This window comes from Poecilia formosa, unplaced genomic scaffold (genome assembly GCF_000485575.1).
Source record: "Poecilia formosa unplaced genomic scaffold, Poecilia_formosa-5.1.2 Scaffold164, whole genome shotgun sequence".
NCBI classification, from domain to species: Eukaryota; Metazoa; Chordata; class Actinopteri; order Cyprinodontiformes; family Poeciliidae; genus Poecilia; species Poecilia formosa.
In genome coordinates, this window is record NW_006800103.1 from 1,249,258 (window position 1) to 1,267,499 (window position 18,242).

Genomic DNA, 18,242 nt, shown 5'->3' on the forward strand with positions numbered 1-18,242 from the left:
AGCAAAAGAGAAAAAATAAGTTTTAATTTTTACAAATCAAATAAACGTTAGCTAAAAGAAAAAAAAAAGAAAACAGGAAAAAAACTGCAGCATTCTGCAGGATTTAAATCTAAAATTAGCAGGATTTTATGATACATACAATATAAACAGCTTGTAAAACTATAGACTTCCTCATATATTTGCTGCAATGCTTATTCTTCATGAGTTTGTGTGTTTTGGTCTTGGATTATTTTATTTTATTTTTTATTATTTTGACGTCAATGTCAAGATTCTTTTGTTGTCTTCTGTTCTTTATGTACTGTTATATGCTATTTTTCGACTTTATTATTATTATTATTATTATTATTATTATTAGTTTTTTGGTTTTTTTGCTTTGTCGTTCATATTACTAATTAAATGCAATGCTGATGTCATGTAACAGCGCGCCGTTTATGGTAGTAATAATGGATGGAGACATTTATGAATCGATTTCAAAGTTTATCAAGTAATTGGAGAATCGTCACAAGATTACAAGATGAAGAAAGCTAAAAAAAGAGGAAGAAAGGAAGAGAGACAGAAGGAAAGAAGGAAAGGAAGGAAGGAAGAAAGAAAGTATAAAAGGACAACTTTTATGAACTTCTGTAGAAAAGTCAGTCTGGATGCTAAAAGTGGTGGGAATGATGAAAAAGTATTAATTCCACTGGCAGATTATTTAATTTACAATATGGGAAAAATGTCATGTTATAAGTGAAATGGAACTAGAAGTTTTTAATGAATATTAAGAAGCTATTGACTTAAAACCAGCTCCTACTTCCAGCTGAAAGTTACATGTAAGATAGTCTTTTCTTATTTCTAACGTATTAAGATATTTGAAGTAGAAACTAGACCAAAGTTACCTGGTAAGATTTTGTGTTTTTGCAGTTATAAATGATTGGACTATAAGAAGAAGATGATAAATAACAGTTGTTACAACTAATTTAACATTAATAATTTTTAATCTCTTTCTATTATGTTTCTTAGATCATAAATATATTTCTAATGGAATAAATATTAAAGTTAATACATTTTGAAAAACGGATTTGTGGATTGCAAATTAAATTTTAAAAATTACCTGTGCATGTTTTTTTTTTCATAATTAACACACAGAACTTTCCAAATTAATCATCTTTTTGTCTTAATTATTGTTACAGTCTATTCTGTCAACTTAATTTTTTGGCTCAAACCAAAACTGCTCAAAACTGAAAGACCAAAGAATGAAAAAGAAAACAGAAAATTAAAGGAAGTGACTCAAATAAAGTTTGAATCTAAAATTTGAGCCTCATGAGAGGAGAGGATGTGGATTAAAATTTTGCTGGATGGTTTTGACTGAAGGCTGCAGATAGATTTGAGTGTGTGCGACCACAGCGCACTCAGCAGAGAGAGGAGGCGTCTTATTATTGGCCTTATAGGAGAACTGTCAAGTTAACTGCCAGAAGGAGGAAAGCCTGGCTGGATCACGGCTCACATAAAAGACAAACACCGAATCAGAAGGATCCTCATTTATTCTCTTTGTCATCGAGATGTTTGACGTCTGCAGAAACAGGAAGAGAACAGAGACAGAAGTCAGTGAGATAGAGGAGATTTAGACCAATTAACAGCTTAATTACGAGTCTTTTTTTTCTTACAAGAGCTTCGTTTTATTTTATTTTTGACTTTTTTGTGTTCACTTTAATCTTAGAATTACCTTTGAGACTGTCCGATACAAATCTGTACACTGTAAAAAATCACTTAGGTTATTTTTGACAGGTTTTTGTTGTATTTTTGTGTTTTCCATCCACACACTGCCAAGATGTGGTCGTGTATGAAGAACTTCTTCACTTATGAAACGACAAAGTCGGTGGTTGTGAAAAGCTGGACTATCGGCATCATCAACCGGATTGTTCAACTTATCATCATTTCTTACTTTATTGGGTAAGTGTAAATCATTTCATTAATCACTGCAAAGCCTGAATAATTAAAGGATTTGTTGCTAAAACAGTTAATTTTAAATAATTGTAAAAATTAACTCACTGAAATGAGTATAAAGCCATTTAAATGTCTGCAGATTTTAGCTTGTCTGGTTTAAATTGACTCTTCAACATAATTACTCATAGACAGATACTTCAATATCTTTTTATTAAATGATGGGTAGCTACACTTAAGATTTTAAAGCTTATAGCAGGGTCAGTTCCTCGGTCTAAAATTTCTGTCAATACAAATGCATTAGCAGTGTTTTAAGTGCTTTGCCTAACCGCTCACTTTAACACGGCTTCAGAGAAACTGACATTAAAATAAATAGAATATGCTTTTCAGAACGCTGTCTTCATTGTGTTTCAACGTTGTTAAAAGTTTTAAAAAGAAAGCAAATTTCAGGTGTTCACACTGCAAATACATCAAATCTTACCAAGTATTTTTGGTTTAGTTATAGTGCAAATATCTTAAAACACTTGAAATAAGACAAAAATAACTTAAGAGTAACTTTTAAGACAGATACATTTTCAAGTTAATAATTTCTTAATATTGATTAAAAAAATATTTGTTCCATTGACAGATTATTTCACTAACAAGACATTTTTCCCATGTTTTAAGAGAAATAAGACCTGTTCAGGTTTACAGACATCTCCTGAACTGAATTAATTGGTCATTTAGGAATGAACTGACTCAGTCCTGCATCAATGCGGAGATACTCCAGTTCTGGCTAATGATTAATGGACTAAGTGCTAAATGGAGACAATTTCTGTTGTGCTTTTCTAGTCAAACTGCCTTGTCTAATGGGAAGTCATCATGTATAATCAAATCCACAACGTTCAGATTGCAAGGAAACTACTATATTCACTGAGCTACAGTCACTCTGTGGCTTTATGATCCATATGCCAGCAGCTAAAATCTGTGAATACTTGAGAACTTCTCTATAAACACATATAGCTGCCTATTTTAATAGTTTAAACACCAAGTATATCTTAATATGTATTAATTCTCTATAGTGGAAACCATCTTGGCACGACAGCTAGTTTCTACAGTGTTCCACTTTTGGGGTTACAGCCAATCAGTGCTAAGGAAAACAAACGGGGCAACTGGATTGGCTGCTATTAAAGCTAACACTGTGTCAAACAGCATTGACTCTAACTATTTCAGCTTTCTCTGTAGCATTTTGTTTTACATATTTAGGTGTGTTAGATAATTTAACATTGAAGCTGACAGAAAACACATCTGGGATGCTCCAGGGTTCAATCCTGGGGTCCTTCTTATTTAATATGCTCCCACTAACTCAGATACATCTTCATCTGAAATCTATGTTTTCTTTCGCACATTAACATTAAGCACCAGTGTCAGAAAAGTTGATTCATATTTATTTAATTATTTATGCTAGTTTTATGTATTTGACTTTGTTTGACTGGATGTTTTGTTTTTGTTGTTGTGGAGTTTTATCCTCTCTTCGAAAACTATTTTTTCCCATGTGAGACAAATAAATTGTCCTATAATAAGTAATAAGATTGGTTACCGTAGTGATGCAGATGATACACAGCTCTACATTGCTGTAGCTGCGTTTCCATTACATTTGTGCTCAAAACTGTTTTGATATACCACTAATGTTGAAAAAAAAAAAACACACAAAGCACAAAGACCTTTTTACTGAAAGACATGAGCAAATGCAGACCTGGACATTTAGAAACACATAAAGACAATTACAAAGACAGTCTTTTATCACCTAATGAATATTTCTGGGATTAAAGAAAAAATGTCCCAGCAAGATTTAGAGAAACTCATCTATTGATTAGTAAACATTGACCTTATAGACTGAATTTAATCTGTTTAAGTCATCATAGGTCCACTAGTTAACTACACAACTATTATCAGTCTGCCGTGGCTGATTAGTCTTACAGGAAGAGCCTCATTTACCCATTAGCTGGATCTGATTCCAAGCAAGTAATTTAATCCTTACCCACAGAATGTGTTTTTCAACTCCTCTTTTTTCTATTATTGTCCTAAATAAAAATAATCTCATTGTCACATTCTTGGTGCCAACAAAATAAGATGATTTTTGAATAAAATGTAAATAAATAAATGAGTAAAATAACAGATTTCTTTTTTTTTTTCTTGTGCACCAGTGCAGAGTAATAAAGTGATCACTCTAAAGCAATGATGCTTAGCAATAATCTTCCAGTCTATGAAATAGGGATACAAAAATTTGGACCAAAAGCCGATATTTACCAATGTTATAAAGACTATATATGTTTCCTTTAACTTTTAACACTGTCAAAAGAGCCACGCCGCCTTTATGCTTCAGTTAAACACGACATAAACACGTGCTGCATCGTAAGAAATAAAAAACACATTTTCAGTGTGCTTGAACTAAAAGCAGGTAGGAGGGGGGTGTTGAATGTTGTTTGCCCAGGGCACTGAAAAGGCTAGGAGAGTCCCTGCATCTAACAGTATGATTTCAAGAGTAGACTACCCAAAAATTGTACTCAAGTAAAAGTAAAAAGTAGCAATCTAAGAAATTACTCCAGTTAGAGTAAAGAGTATTTGGTAAAAAGTCTACTGAGTAGCTGATCAATTATCAATCATTTAATATTTAAAAATGACATCATCAGACCAACCTAAATATAAAGCTAAGTGGAAATTTTGGTATTTTAAGGCCAAAACTATTAATAATTAATGTAAGTAACATAAATAAATAAATAAATAAATAAATAAATAAATCAGGGTAAAACATGTTTGTTTGTCATTCAGTGGGTAGAAAATCCAGAAATTTTACACAAGTAAGAGTAGAAATACTTCATAATAAAATTACTCAAGTAAAAGTAAAAAGTACAGCAAAAATACTCCTAAAGTACGTTTCTTCAAAAAGTTTCTCAAGTAAATATAATTGAGGAAATGTAACTATAGTTTTTACCCAGCTCTGGAGATTTTAAGGGCGGTCAGTTTCCAACCTGCTAATGGGCTCCAAAAGCCACTTTGCCTGATATTTATTTCAATTAAATCTGATGTTAAAATGTTTATTTGTCACATTTTCCCTGCTTGTGTTTTCAGTTGGGTGTTTATCTGGGAAAAGGCCTACCAGGTGAGAGACACAGCTATAGAGTCGTCAGTCATGACAAAGGTCAAAGGCTTTGGAAACTACAACAACAGAGTCATGGACGTTGCAGACTACGTCACTCCTACGCAGGTATTTATCGGTACATTTCAGTAATTAATAGCAAGATTCATTAAAAGGTTGAGCTGCAAAATCCATGTGGTTTTTCTACAGGGAGGTTCTGTCTTTTGCATCATCACCAAAATGATTACAACAGAGAACCAAGTGCAAGGATACTGTCCTGAGGTCAGCTGACATTAAATTCACTTCTCAATTAACTTTTATGTTAATGACAGGATCCAGTGTCCAAACATGGGAATTCATTATCTGACCAAAATACAAGCTATACATAAGATTTATTAAAACAAGACAACACAATTAGACATTTGGAAAGAGGGAAACAGCTTATAAACATCTGGCAAATCATCAGTTGAAGAAAATACTTAAAGTTGAAGTTTGTAACATTTTTTAAAAATATGTTTTTTACATATTTGTTGAAATTATCACCATGTCGAGACAGACCTGTGAAAAGATCTATCTCCTTCACTTCCTCTCTGAGTTACTATCCCAAGAAATGCGCCACTCCAGACCAAAAGTAACCAATCAGAGCCAGGAGGCGGGCCATAGCGCTGTCAATTAACCTCATGAATGTGCTGCTCAATGTCCTAATGGCATTGAGCGGATAAACAACTTACAGTTTATCCGCCGTCATTGGTGGCCATGCTAACTAGACTGAGCATTAGAGAAAATTTCTGCTAGATGGAGGTGATTGACTGCACTAAGACCCGCCTCCTGTCTCCGATTGGCTGTTTCTAGTTAGCACTAGAAACAGTGCTACTCTCCCTATTGTCATGGGGAGAGTAGCACTAGAAACAGTGCTACTCTCCCTATTGTCATGGGGAGAGTATGAAATTGTGAGGAAGAAAGAAAATTATACAAGATTCAAAACATTTTTTGCAAGTACAAAACGGAAAAGTGTGTTGTGCAAAAGTATTCAGCCTGCCTTTTCTCTGAGTGCAACTAATTGCCTTCAGAAGTTGCCAGCTGGTTATTAAATAGAGTCAATCTGTGTGCTGTACTGGGTTAGCAGTTCTTTCAGAACATAATCATTTAATCTGATCTATTAATAGTGTAAAATACTTATCCTACATTATTTAATCATTCAATTAATCAATCAGTCAATCAACTTTATTTGTACAACACATTTAAGCAACAAAACGTTATATCATAAAAACACACAAATAATTGCGTTTTTAAATCTTTCCATGTTATTCAGACTGAGAAATACAACTGTACCAAAGACAGTGACTGCACAAAATATCGTCACAGACCAGGAGGATATGGTAACATGTTAAATTATTATTTTTTTTATTATATGAAATTTAAAATACAATTACGATAGTATTTGTTTTGGAGTTCCTTTAACATTTCTTTGTACTCCTGCTTAGGAATCTTCACAGGAAACTGCGTCCCTTTCAAGACCAACATCTCAATGTGTGAGATTAAAGGATGGTGTCCTGCAGAGATCGACACCATAAAGACGTGAGACGACACTTTGCATGTCATATATTTACATATACACAGTGATTTATTGATGTGTGTATTCAATTTGAGGAACCACTCTGGTACATTATTATTGCTGGTGAAAAACATCCAGGTATCATCAACTATGCAGATGATGTGCAGCTCTACATTGCAATGTGAGTTACTCACAACCAAAAGAAGTTATTTTAGAGGAACGATTTAGAGTCAACACAGAACGTCAGCTGTTACAGCTGGACCTTAGAGGTCAGGCCTGAAATCTGGGTGTAGTGATGAACTCTGACCTGAACCTTCAAAGACACATAAAGACAGTTACAAAGTCTGTCTTCCTGAAAAACACTTCTGCCATTTAAACACTAAAGTCCCAACAAAATCTAAAAAAACTCATCAATGCATTTATCTTTAGTTGCATTGATTAATGTAACCCTAAATGTGTTTGAATTAACCATGAATTTACGCAAATTGAAATTGTGAAAATACATTTTCTGTATAGGAACATGGCAAATTTGAAAAAGCTCACATTTTTTAATAAAAAGATTCTGGGCCAGGATGTGGTGGGTTTTCAGCTGTATAGAAACAGATGCATTTCACAAAACTGCAACGGAAACACTTTATTTGCATCACATGAGTCAAATGATCACTGGATGTTACTACTGGAGAAAACAACAAAAACGAAGACGACAGGAAGTGGTTTTTGTTTTTTTCTGGCTCCATCAGAGCTCTCACAGCATTGCAGTTCATAAAAAATTACGCGTCATTCCAACATTTTGAATACATAGCTCTTCTGTAAAACTGGTCTCATTGGCTAACAAGTGATGAGCTCTAGTGCTAAATTATGAATATATCTCATCATAACAGTTGACCTCTGTAGCTGCCATGATTTTTAATTACTTATTCACATGCGGTTTTAACTCAATTGCTTATTTAATGGAAAAAAAATAATTGCAAAATTGTGTTTTTTTTGACATCAGCAGAATACTTGCACCCATTTTTAATGGAAACGCAGCTACTGTCAAGGCTTCCCTGGCACAACAAATTTGATCAAACATTATTGCTCAAGCAGAATCAAAGTTTTAGATTCTGCCTTGGCTGAAAAAATTATGCTCAGTTTTAACAACTTCAGATGCATTTCAGATTTTAAGCTGATCAAAATAAATATAAACTTTTTCAAAACAAGCCTGTTCAATTTAACCCCTGGAACTGATGGAAAACCTTTGTAAATAACCAAATAGTGAAGTTACAATGTATAAAGAGTTCTATCATAAGTGCAGAATTAGAAGAAATGTTTTCTTTTATATATTTCAATATCATTTATACACTTCATTTATTTGCAAGCTTTACATCAGACATTTTGATGTTGTGACAATCTGTTTGTTAATATTTTTTTTTCTGAAACTCCACTTCTGAGGCTTTAGAAAAGTTATAATGTGTTTGTTTTCTTTTTTCAGAGAACCCATGAATGATGTGGAGAACTTCACAATCTTCATAAAGAACAGCATCCGTTTCCCAACTTTTAACTACACCAAGTAACACCTTTTATACTACTTTCTGTCTGATTCTGATATTAACTCACATTCTAGGTGATCAAATTATAACTGGAGAAAGTAGACCACTAGTACTTATGAATTAATGTTAGTTATGACTGAATATAACTGATCAGTGTTAGTCCCAGGCTAGTTCAAGTTGTCTCTTTCGGATTTATTTCACCCAGAATATAAATAACATCAGTCAAATGTAGTGGTGATGATTTAACATAAATTCTGTTTTTCTGCAGAGGGAACTTCCTTCCATCAATAACTAATGAATACATCAAAACGTGTAACTTTAACAAAGAAAAGGACATCTACTGCCCTATCTTCAAAGTGGGGGACATTCTTAAAAATGCAGAGCAAAACTTCACTCAGCTGGCAGACATGGTAAAAACAGCAATTGCATTTTTTTAATAGGGGTTAAATTAAATTTGTGATGTTTACTGCACATCTTGTGACATTAAAATATGACCTATTAAGCTTCCTTGAACANTTGAATCTAAAATTTGAGCCTCATGAGAGGAGAGGATGTGGATTAAAATTTTGCTGGATGGTTTTGACTGAAGGCTGCAGATAGATTTGAATGTGTGCGACCACAGCGCACTCAGCAGAGAGAGGAGGCGTCTTATTATTGGCCTTATAGGAGAACTGTCAAGTTAACTGCCAGAAGGAGGAAAGCCTGGCTGGATCACAGCTCACATAAAAGACAAACACCGAATCAGAAGGATCCTCATTTATTCTCTTTGTCATCGAGATGTTTGACGTCTGCAGAAACAGGAAGAGAACAGAGACAGAAGTCAGTGAGATAGAGGAGATTTAGACCAATTAACAGCTTAATTAAGAGTCTTTTTTTCTTTACAAGAGCTTCGTTTTATTTTATTTTTGACTTTTTTGTGTTCACTTTAATCTTAGAATTACCTTTGAGACTGTCCGATACAAATCTGTACACTGTAAAAAATCACTTAGGTTATTTTTGACAGGTTTTTGTTGTATTTTTGTGTTTTCCATCCACACACTGCCAAGATGTGGTCGTGTATGAAGAACTTCTTCACTTATGAAACGACAAAGTCGGTGGTTGTGAAAAGCTGGACTATCGGCATCATCAACCGGATTGTTCAACTTATCATCATTTCTTACTTTATTGGGTAAGTGTAAATCATTTCATTAATCACTGCAAAGCCTGAATAATTAAAGGATTTGTTGCAAAAACAGTTAATTTTAAATAATTGTAAAAATTAACTCACTGAAATGAGTATAAAGCCATTTAAATGTCTGCAGATTTTAGCTTGTCTGGTTTAAATTGACTCTTCAACATAATTACTCATAGACAGATACTTCAATATCTTTTTATTAAATGATGGGTAGCTACACTTAAGATTTTAAAGCTTATAGCAGGGTCAGTTCCTCGCTCTAAAATTTCTGTCAATACAAATGCATTAGCAGTGTTTTAAGTGCTTTGCCTAACCGCTCACTTTAACACGGCTTCAGAGAAACTGACATTAAAATAAATAGAATATGCTTTTCAGAACGCTGTCTTCATTGTGTTTCAACGTTGTTAAAAGTTTTAAAAAGAAAGCAAATTTCAGGTGTTCACACTGCAAATACATCAAATCTTACCAAGTATTTTTGGTTTAGTTATAGTGCAAATATCTTAAAACACTTGAAATAAGACAAAAATAACTTAAGAGTAACTTTTAAGACAGATACATTTTCAAGTTAATAATTTCTTAATATTGATTAAAAAAATATTTGTTCCATTGACAGATTATTTCACTAACAAGACATTTTTCCCATGTTTTAAGAGAAATAAGACCTGTTCAGGTTTACAGACATCTCCTGAACTGAATTAATTGGTCATTTAGGAATGAACTGACTCAGTTCTGCATCAATGCGGAGATACTCCAGTTCTGGCTAATGATTAATGGACTAAGTGCTAAATGGAGACAATTTCTGTTGTGCTTTTCTAGTCAAACTGCCTTGTCTAATGGGAAGTCATCATGTATAATCAAATCCACAACGTTCAGATTGCAAGGAAACTACTATATTCACTGAGCTACAGTCACTCTGTGGCTTTATGATCCATATGCCAGCAGCTAAAATCTGTGAATACTTGAGAACTTCTCTATAAACACATATAGCTGCCTATTTTAATAGTTTAAACACCAAGTATATCTGAATATGTATTAATTCTCTATAGTGGAAACCATCTTGGCACGACAGCTAGTTTCTACAGTGTTCCACTTTTGGGGTTACAGCCAATCAGTGCTAAGGAAAACAAACGGGGCAACTGGATTGGCTGCTATTAAAGCTAACACTGTGTCAAACAGCATTGACTCTAACTATTTCAGCTTTCTCTGTAGCATTTTGTTTTACATATTTAGGTGTGTTAGATAATTTAACATTGAAGCTGACAGAAAACACATCTGGGATGCTCCAGGGTTCAATCCTGGGGTCCTTCTTATTTAATATGCTCCCACTAACTCAGATACATCTTCATCTGAAATCTATGTTTTCTTTCGCACATTAACATTAAGCACCAGTGTCAGAAAAGTTGATTCATATTTATTTAATTATTTATGCTAGTTTTATGTATTTGACTTTGTTTGACTGGATGTTTTGTTTTTGTTGTTGTGGAGTTTTATCCTCTCTTCGAAAACTATTTTTTCCCATGTGAGACAAATAAATTGTCCTATAATAAGTAATAAGATTGGTTACCGTAGTGATGCAGATGATACACAGCTCTACATTGCTGTAGCTGCGTTTCCATTACATTTGTGCTCAAAACTGTTTTGATATACCACTAATGTTGAAAAAAAAAAAACACACAAAGCACAAAGACCTTTTTACTGAAAGACATGAGCAAATGCAGACCTGGACATTTAGAAACACATAAAGACAATTACAAAGACAGTCTTTTATCACCTAATGAATATTTCTGGGATTAAAGAAAAAATGTCCCAGCAAGATTTAGAGAAACTCATCTATTGATTAGTAAACATTGACCTTATAGACTGAATTTAATCTGTTTAAGTCATCATAGGTCCACTAGTTAACTACACAACTATTATCAGTCTGCCGTGGCTGATTAGTCTTACAGGAAGAGCCTCATTTACCCATTAGCTGGATCTGATTCCAAGCAAGTAATTTAATCCTTACCCACAGAATGTGTTTTTCAACTCCTCTTTTTTCTATTATTGTCCTAAATAAAAATAATCTCATTGTCACATTCTTGGTGCCAACAAAATAAGATGATTTTTGAATAAAATGTAAATAAATAAATGAGTAAAATAACAGATTTCTTTTTTTTTTTCTTGTGCACCAGTGCAGAGTAATAAAGTGATCACTCTAAAGCAATGATGCTTAGCAATAATCTTCCAGTCTATGAAATAGGGATACAAAAATTTGGACCAAAAGCCGATATTTACCAATGTTATAAAGACTATATATGTTTCCTTTAACTTTTAACACTGTCAAAAGAGCCACGCCGCCTTTATGCTTCAGTTAAACACGACATAAACACGTGCTGCATCGTAAGAAATAAAAAACACATTTTCAGTGTGCTTGAACTAAAAGCAGGTAGGAGGGGGGTGTTGAATGTTGTTTGCCCAGGGCACTGAAAAGGCTAGGAGAGTCCCTGCATCTAACAGTATGATTTCAAGAGTAGACTACCCAAAAATTGTACTCAAGTAAAAGTAAAAAGTAGCAATCTAAGAAATTACTCCAGTTAGAGTAAAGAGTATTTGGTAAAAAGTCTACTGAGTAGCTGATCAATTATCAATCATTTAATATTTAAAAATGACATCATCAGACCAACCTAAATATAAAGCTAAGTGGAAATTTTGGTATTTTAAGGCCAAAACTATTAATAATTAATGTAAGTAACATAAATAAATAAATAAATAAATAAATAAATAAATCAGGGTAAAACATGTTTGTTTGTCATTCAGTGGGTAGAAAATCCAGAAATTTTACACAAGTAAGAGTAGAAATACTTCATAATAAAATTACTCAAGTAAAAGTAAAAAGTACAGCAAAAATACTCCTAAAGTACGTTTCTTCAAAAAGTTTCTCAAGTAAATATAATTGAGGAAATGTAACTATAGTTTTTACCCAGCTCTGGAGATTTTAAGGGCGGTCAGTTTCCAACCTGCTAATGGGCTCCAAAAGCCACTTTGCCTGATATTTATTTCAATTAAATCTGATGTTAAAATGTTTATTTGTCACATTTTCCCTGCTTGTGTTTTCAGTTGGGTGTTTATCTGGGAAAAGGCCTACCAGGTGAGAGACACAGCTATAGAGTCGTCAGTCATGACAAAGGTCAAAGGCTTTGGAAACTACAACAACAGAGTCATGGACGTTGCAGACTACGTCACTCCTACGCAGGTATTTATCGGTACATTTCAGTAATTAATAGCAAGATTCATTAAAAGGTTGAGCTGCAAAATCCATGTGGTTTTTCTACAGGGAGGTTCTGTCTTTTGCATCATCACCAAAATGATTACAACAGAGAACCAAGTGCAAGGATACTGTCCTGAGGTCAGCTGACATTAAATTCACTTCTCAATTAACTTTTATGTTAATGACAGGATCCAGTGTCCAAACATGGGAATTCATTATCTGACCAAAATACAAGCTATACATAAGATTTATTAAAACAAGACAACACAATTAGACATTTGGAAAGAGGGAAACAGCTTATAAACATCTGGCAAATCATCAGTTGAAGAAAATACTTAAAGTTGAAGTTTGTAACATTTTTTAAAAATATGTTTTTTACATATTTGTTGAAATTATCACCATGTCGAGACAGACCTGTGAAAAGATCTATCTCCTTCACTTCCTCTCTGAGTTACTATCCCAAGAAATGCGCCACTCCAGACCAAAAGTAACCAATCAGAGCCAGGAGGCGGGCCATAGCGCTGTCAATTAACCTCATGAATGTGCTGCTCAATGTCCTAATGGCATTGAGCGGATAAACAACTTACAGTTTATCCGCCGTCATTGGTGGCCATGCTAACTAGACTGAGCATTAGAGAAAATTTCTGCTAGATGGAGGTGATTGACTGCACTAAGACCCGCCTCCTGTCTCCGATTGGCTGTTTCTAGTTAGCACTAGAAACAGTGCTACTCTCCCTATTGTCATGGGGAGAGTAGCACTAGAAACAGTGCTACTCTCCCTATTGTCATGGGGAGAGTATGAAATTGTGAGGAAGAAAGAAAATTATACAAGATTCAAAACATTTTTTGCAAGTACAAAACGGAAAAGTGTGTTGTGCAAAAGTATTCAGCCTGCCTTTTCTCTGAGTGCAACTAATTGCCTTCAGAAGTTGCCAGCTGGTTATTAAATAGAGTCAATCTGTGTGCTGTACTGGGTTAGCAGTTCTTTCAGAACATAATCATTTAATCTGATCTACTAATAGTGTAAAATACTTATCCTACATTATTTAATCAATCAATCAATCAATCAATCAATCAATCAATCAATCAATCAATCAATCAATTAATCAACTTTATTTGTACAACACATTTAAGCAACAAAACGTTATATCATAAAAACACACAAATAATTGCGTTTTTAAATCTTTCCATGTTATTCAGACTGAGAAATACAACTGTACCAAAGACAGTGACTGCACAAAATATCGTCACAGACCAGGAGGATATGGTAACATGTTAAATTATTATTTTTTTTATTATATGAAATTTAAAATACAATTACGATAGTATTTGTTTTGGAGTTCCTTTAACATTTCTTTGTACTCCTGCTTAGGAATCTTCACAGGAAACTGCGTCCCTTTCAAGACCAACATCTCAATGTGTGAGATTAAAGGATGGTGTCCTGCAGAGATCGACACCATAAAGACGTGAGACGACACTTTGCATGTCATATATTTACATATACACAGTGATTTATTGATGTGTGTATTCAATTTGAGGAACCACTCTGGTACATTATTATTGCTGGTGAAAAACATCCAGGTATCATCAACTATGCAGATGATGTGCAGCTCTACATTGCAATGTGAGTTACTCACAACCAAAAGAAGTTATTTTAGAGGAACGATTTAGAGTCAACACAGAACGTCAGCTGTTACAGCTGGACCTTAGAGGTCAGGCCTGAAATCTGGGTGTAGTGATGAACTCTGACCTGAACCTTCAAAGACACATAAAGACAGTTACAAAGTCTGTCTTCCTGAAAAACACTTCTGCCATTTAAACACTAAAGTCCCAACAAAATCTAAAAAAACTCATCAATGCATTTATCTTTAGTTGCATTGATTAATGTAACCCTAAATGTGTTTGAATTAACCATGAATTTATGCAAATTGAAATTATGAAAATAAATTTTCTGTATGGAAACATGGCAAATTTGAAAAAGCTCACATTTTTTAATAAAAAGATTCTGGGCCAGGATGTGGTGGGTTTTCAGCTGTATAGAAACAGATGCATTTCACAAAACTGCAACGGAAACACTTTATTTGCATCACATGAGTCAAATGATCACTGGATGTTACTACTGGAGAAAACAACAAAAACGAAGACGACAGGAAGTGGTTTTTGTTTTTTTCTGGCTCCATCAGAGCTCTCACAGCATTGCAGTTCATAAAAAATTACGCGTCATTCCAACATTTTGAATACATAGCTCTTCTGTAAAACTGGTCTCATTGGCTAACAAGTGATGAGCTCTAGTGCTAAATTATGAATATATCTCATCATAACAGTTGACCTCTGTAGCTGCCATGATTTTTAATTACTTATTCACATGCGGTTTTAACTCAATTGCTTATTTAATGGAAAAAAAATAATTGCAAAATTGTGTTTTTTTTGACATCAGCAGAATACTTGCACACATTTGTAATGGAAACGCAGCTACTGTCAAGGCTTCCCTGGCACAACAAATTTGATCAAACATTATTGCTCAAGCAGAATCAAAGTTTTAGATTCTGCCTTGGCTGAAAAAATTATGCTCAGTTTTAACAACTTCAGATGCATTTCAGATTTTAAGCTGATCAAAATAAATATAAACTTTTTCAAAACAAGCCTGTTCAATTTAACCCCTGGAACTGATGGAAAACCTTTGTAAATAACCAAATAGTGAAGTTACAATGTATAAAGAGTTCTATCATAAGTGCAGAATTAGAAGAAATGTTTTCTTTTATATATTTCAATATCATTTATACACTTCATTTATTTGCAAGCTTTACATCAGACATTTTGATGTTGTGACAATCTGTTTGTTAATATTTTTTTTTCTGAAACTCCACTTCTGAGGCTTTAGAAAAGTTATAATGTGTTTGTTTTCTTTTCTCAGAGAACCCATGAATGATGTGGAGAACTTCACAATCTTCATAAAGAACAGCATCCGTTTCCCAACTTTTAACTACACCAAGTAACACCTTTTATACTACTTTCTGTCTGATTCTGATATTAACTCACATTATAGGTGATCAAATTATAACTGGAGAAAGTAGACCACTAGTACTTATGAATTAATGTTAGTTATGACTGAATATAACTGATCAGTGTTAGTCCCAGGCTAGTTCAAGTTGTCTCTTTCGGATTTATTTCACCCAGAATATAAATAACATCAGTCAAATGTAGTGGTGATGATTTAACATAAATTCTGTTTTTCTGCAGAGGGAACTTCCTTCCATCAATAACTAATGAATACATCAAAACGTGTAACTTTAACAAAGAAAAGGACATCTACTGCCCTATCTTCAAAGTGGGGGACATTCTTAAAAATGCAGAGCAAAACTTCACTCAGCTGGCAGACATGGTAAAAACAGCAATTGCATTTTTTTAATAGGGGTTAAATTAAATTTGTGATGTTTACTGCACATCTTGTGACATTAATATATGACCTATTAAGCTTCCTTGAACATGTTAGGTTAGGTTTATGGGTCAATAAAAACATGTTCCTTGTATTTTTTGCTTAAAATCATTCTTAGATAATGAGATCTTAGTCTGCGGAGTTCTTTCAAATTGAGCTGTTTCAGCCCAGTAAATGGCTCGTTTTCCAGACACTAAAAAATATCAACCTTTTACCAAAACATATCTGGATGATTTTTAAAGCATTTTCATTGTTTTCTGTTTATCCTTATATTCCTCCTCTGTTAGGGTGGAGTGATTGGAATAATGATCAGCTGGATGTGTGATCTGGATAAATCAGACGATGAATGTAAACCATTGTATTCGTTCACTCGACTTGATGCCATGTCACAGCAGAACAACGTTTCTCCTGGGTACAATTTCAGGTGATTTAAGTTTCTTTCATAATTACCAACCAGAAAACTTAGTTGCATACGTTGGTGCAAAAAATTACATTTTTGAACCCAGAATTTTCTTGGTACAGTGTAGATAATGCATAATACTCAGTCTACAATGTAAGTTAAATTAGACCTAATTGTTTTTCATTTGATGCAAAAAGTTACTATCAGAATTAAATTATATTAATTTTTTTGTAGCCTATAACTCCAAATTACTTACAAATTTTTTTTGCCTATTTGTAGATTTTTTTTCTCAAAGCAAAACTAAAATATTCAGCTTTAGACACATATTATTGTAATGTTTTTGTTATTATGTAGTTTAAGTATAATAGGTAAATACATTGAAATATTTGTATGTTTGTATTTGTTTGTACAGGTTTGCAAAATACTATAAGATGGAAAATGGGACAGACTACCGCACTCTGGTCAAAGCTTTTGCCATTCGATTTGATGTTATTGTCAATGGAAATGTGAGTATATATTAATATTTAAAAGCAATTTATTCCAAATTAACTCAGGAACCTTTCAGTTACATTGGAGATTTAAATTTCCTGTTTGCATAGTTTATGTCTGTTCAAAACAAGTGAGTGGAAAACTGTGGATATTGACAAAAATCTTTGTTTTTAGGCAGGAAAGTTTAACATGATTCCAACAATCATAAATATGGTGGCAGCGTTCACATCAGTGGGAGTGGTGAGCTAAACTCTTATAATTTAAACTAATATTATCCAAGTTTTATATCTTACATCATTTTCTAGGTTTACCAGAATTAAAAAAAAAAAAAAAACTTTTTTTGTTGCCTCAAAAATCTTGGTTAATTAGGGTTTTACTAGAAATGTGTCAATCCAGTATTACAAAGACAGATCTAGTTAGTCTAATTCTATGCTTCATTGCTTATTTTACATTATTTAGAATTCCTATTTGCTCTTTCTGAACCATTTGAAAGAAAAATTGTTGCTGTTTTTTTTTTTTTTACATTTTACTATTGTTGTAGGCAGTTTCAGTTTATAATTTATTTTTACATTGACTGTTATACATCACTGACTGAACAAATTAAAGTTGTTTTTACACGTTTGACCAAGCTTGTGAAGCTATTGGTGTATTTAAATGTATTGTTCAGATGTCGGTATCAGTGTCAAAAGTGTAAAAATTGGATCAGTGCATCCTTATTTCTTACAGTTTCTTCTTCTGTTATATATATTGATATTCTTCTTCTTATTATTATTACTTTTTGTATTGTTGTTGTTTTCTAGGGCACAGTGCTTTGCGATATAATACTGCTAAACTTCCTGAAGGGTGCAGAGCAGTACAAAGCTAAGAAGTTTGAAGAGGTAAAGTAAAACTCCTTAAAGCAGCAGGATGAAACTTTTATAAAAACATGTTCTTTACATATTTGTTAACTGTTACCATGTAACAGCTATGAAACGGATAATCTGTGAAAAGATCGATCTCCTTCACCTCCCATTTGAGCTACTATGAACAAAAAACAACCAATCAGAGCCAGGAGGAGGGTCTTATGGCGGAGAAACAACTTAAAACCGTTAATCCACCGTTATCGGTGGTCATGCTAACTAGCTTTAGCGTTCACACCAGGCTATGCTAGGTGTGGCGTAGCGGAGAGAAAGATTGACAGAGCTAAGCCCCGCCTCCTGGCTCTGATTGGTTGTTTCAAGTGAGTTCTAGAAACAACCAATCAGTAGATCGATTTTTTTCTCTCATACTAAACTATCACAGCATAGTGACAGTTTCAACAAATGTGCTAAAAAATTATTATTATTATTATTATTATTATTATTATTATTATTATTATTATTATTATTATTATTA

General features: G+C 33.5%; 2 protein-coding genes across 2 annotated transcripts in view; both read left to right on the plus strand.

The window, feature by feature from the left end:
- The first annotated feature begins 1,457 nt into the window (after window positions 1-1,457).
- LOC103146664 (P2X purinoceptor 3-like) lies at window positions 1,458-8,596 on the plus strand. The gene is made up of 7 exons (XM_016677767.1): window positions 1,458-1,929; window positions 5,032-5,167; window positions 5,249-5,320; window positions 6,351-6,417; window positions 6,523-6,616; window positions 8,065-8,142; window positions 8,391-8,596. Exons 1-7 carry the CDS (start codon window positions 1,808-1,810, stop codon window positions 8,557-8,559), a joined length of 738 nt encoding a protein of 245 aa, XP_016533253.1. The 5' UTR covers window positions 1,458-1,807; the 3' UTR covers window positions 8,560-8,596.
- A 249-nt stretch (window positions 8,597-8,845) lies between these two features.
- The window catches only part of LOC103146648 (P2X purinoceptor 3-like), an 11,723-nt gene continuing 2,326 nt past the window's right edge, over window positions 8,846-18,242 (plus strand). Inside the window, exons 1-11 of the mRNA XM_007564652.2 lie at window positions 8,846-9,290; window positions 12,393-12,528; window positions 12,610-12,681; window positions 13,744-13,810; window positions 13,916-14,009; window positions 15,458-15,535; window positions 15,784-15,925; window positions 16,267-16,403; window positions 16,792-16,885; window positions 17,043-17,108; window positions 17,669-17,746. Of these exons, the coding sequence (XP_007564714.1) occupies window positions 9,169-9,290; window positions 12,393-12,528; window positions 12,610-12,681; window positions 13,744-13,810; window positions 13,916-14,009; window positions 15,458-15,535; window positions 15,784-15,925; window positions 16,267-16,403; window positions 16,792-16,885; window positions 17,043-17,108; window positions 17,669-17,746 (1,086 nt within the window). The 5' untranslated portion in view covers window positions 8,846-9,168. The remainder of the gene's footprint in view (window positions 9,291-12,392; window positions 12,529-12,609; window positions 12,682-13,743; window positions 13,811-13,915; window positions 14,010-15,457; window positions 15,536-15,783; window positions 15,926-16,266; window positions 16,404-16,791; window positions 16,886-17,042; window positions 17,109-17,668; window positions 17,747-18,242) is intronic.

Bases quoted from the DNA above. Each gene is read 5' to 3' on its own strand.
- LOC103146664 (XM_016677767.1), top strand. From the start codon at position 1,808: ATGTGGTCGTGTATGAAGAACTTCTTCACTTATGAAACGACAAAGTCG. The intron at 5,168-5,248 runs GTATTTATCGGT...GTTTTTCTACAG, and splicing joins ACTACGTCACTCCTACGCAG to GGAGGTTCTGTCTTTTGCAT. The intron at 8,143-8,390 runs GTAACACCTTTT...GTTTTTCTGCAG, and splicing joins CCAACTTTTAACTACACCAA to AGGGAACTTCCTTCCATCAA.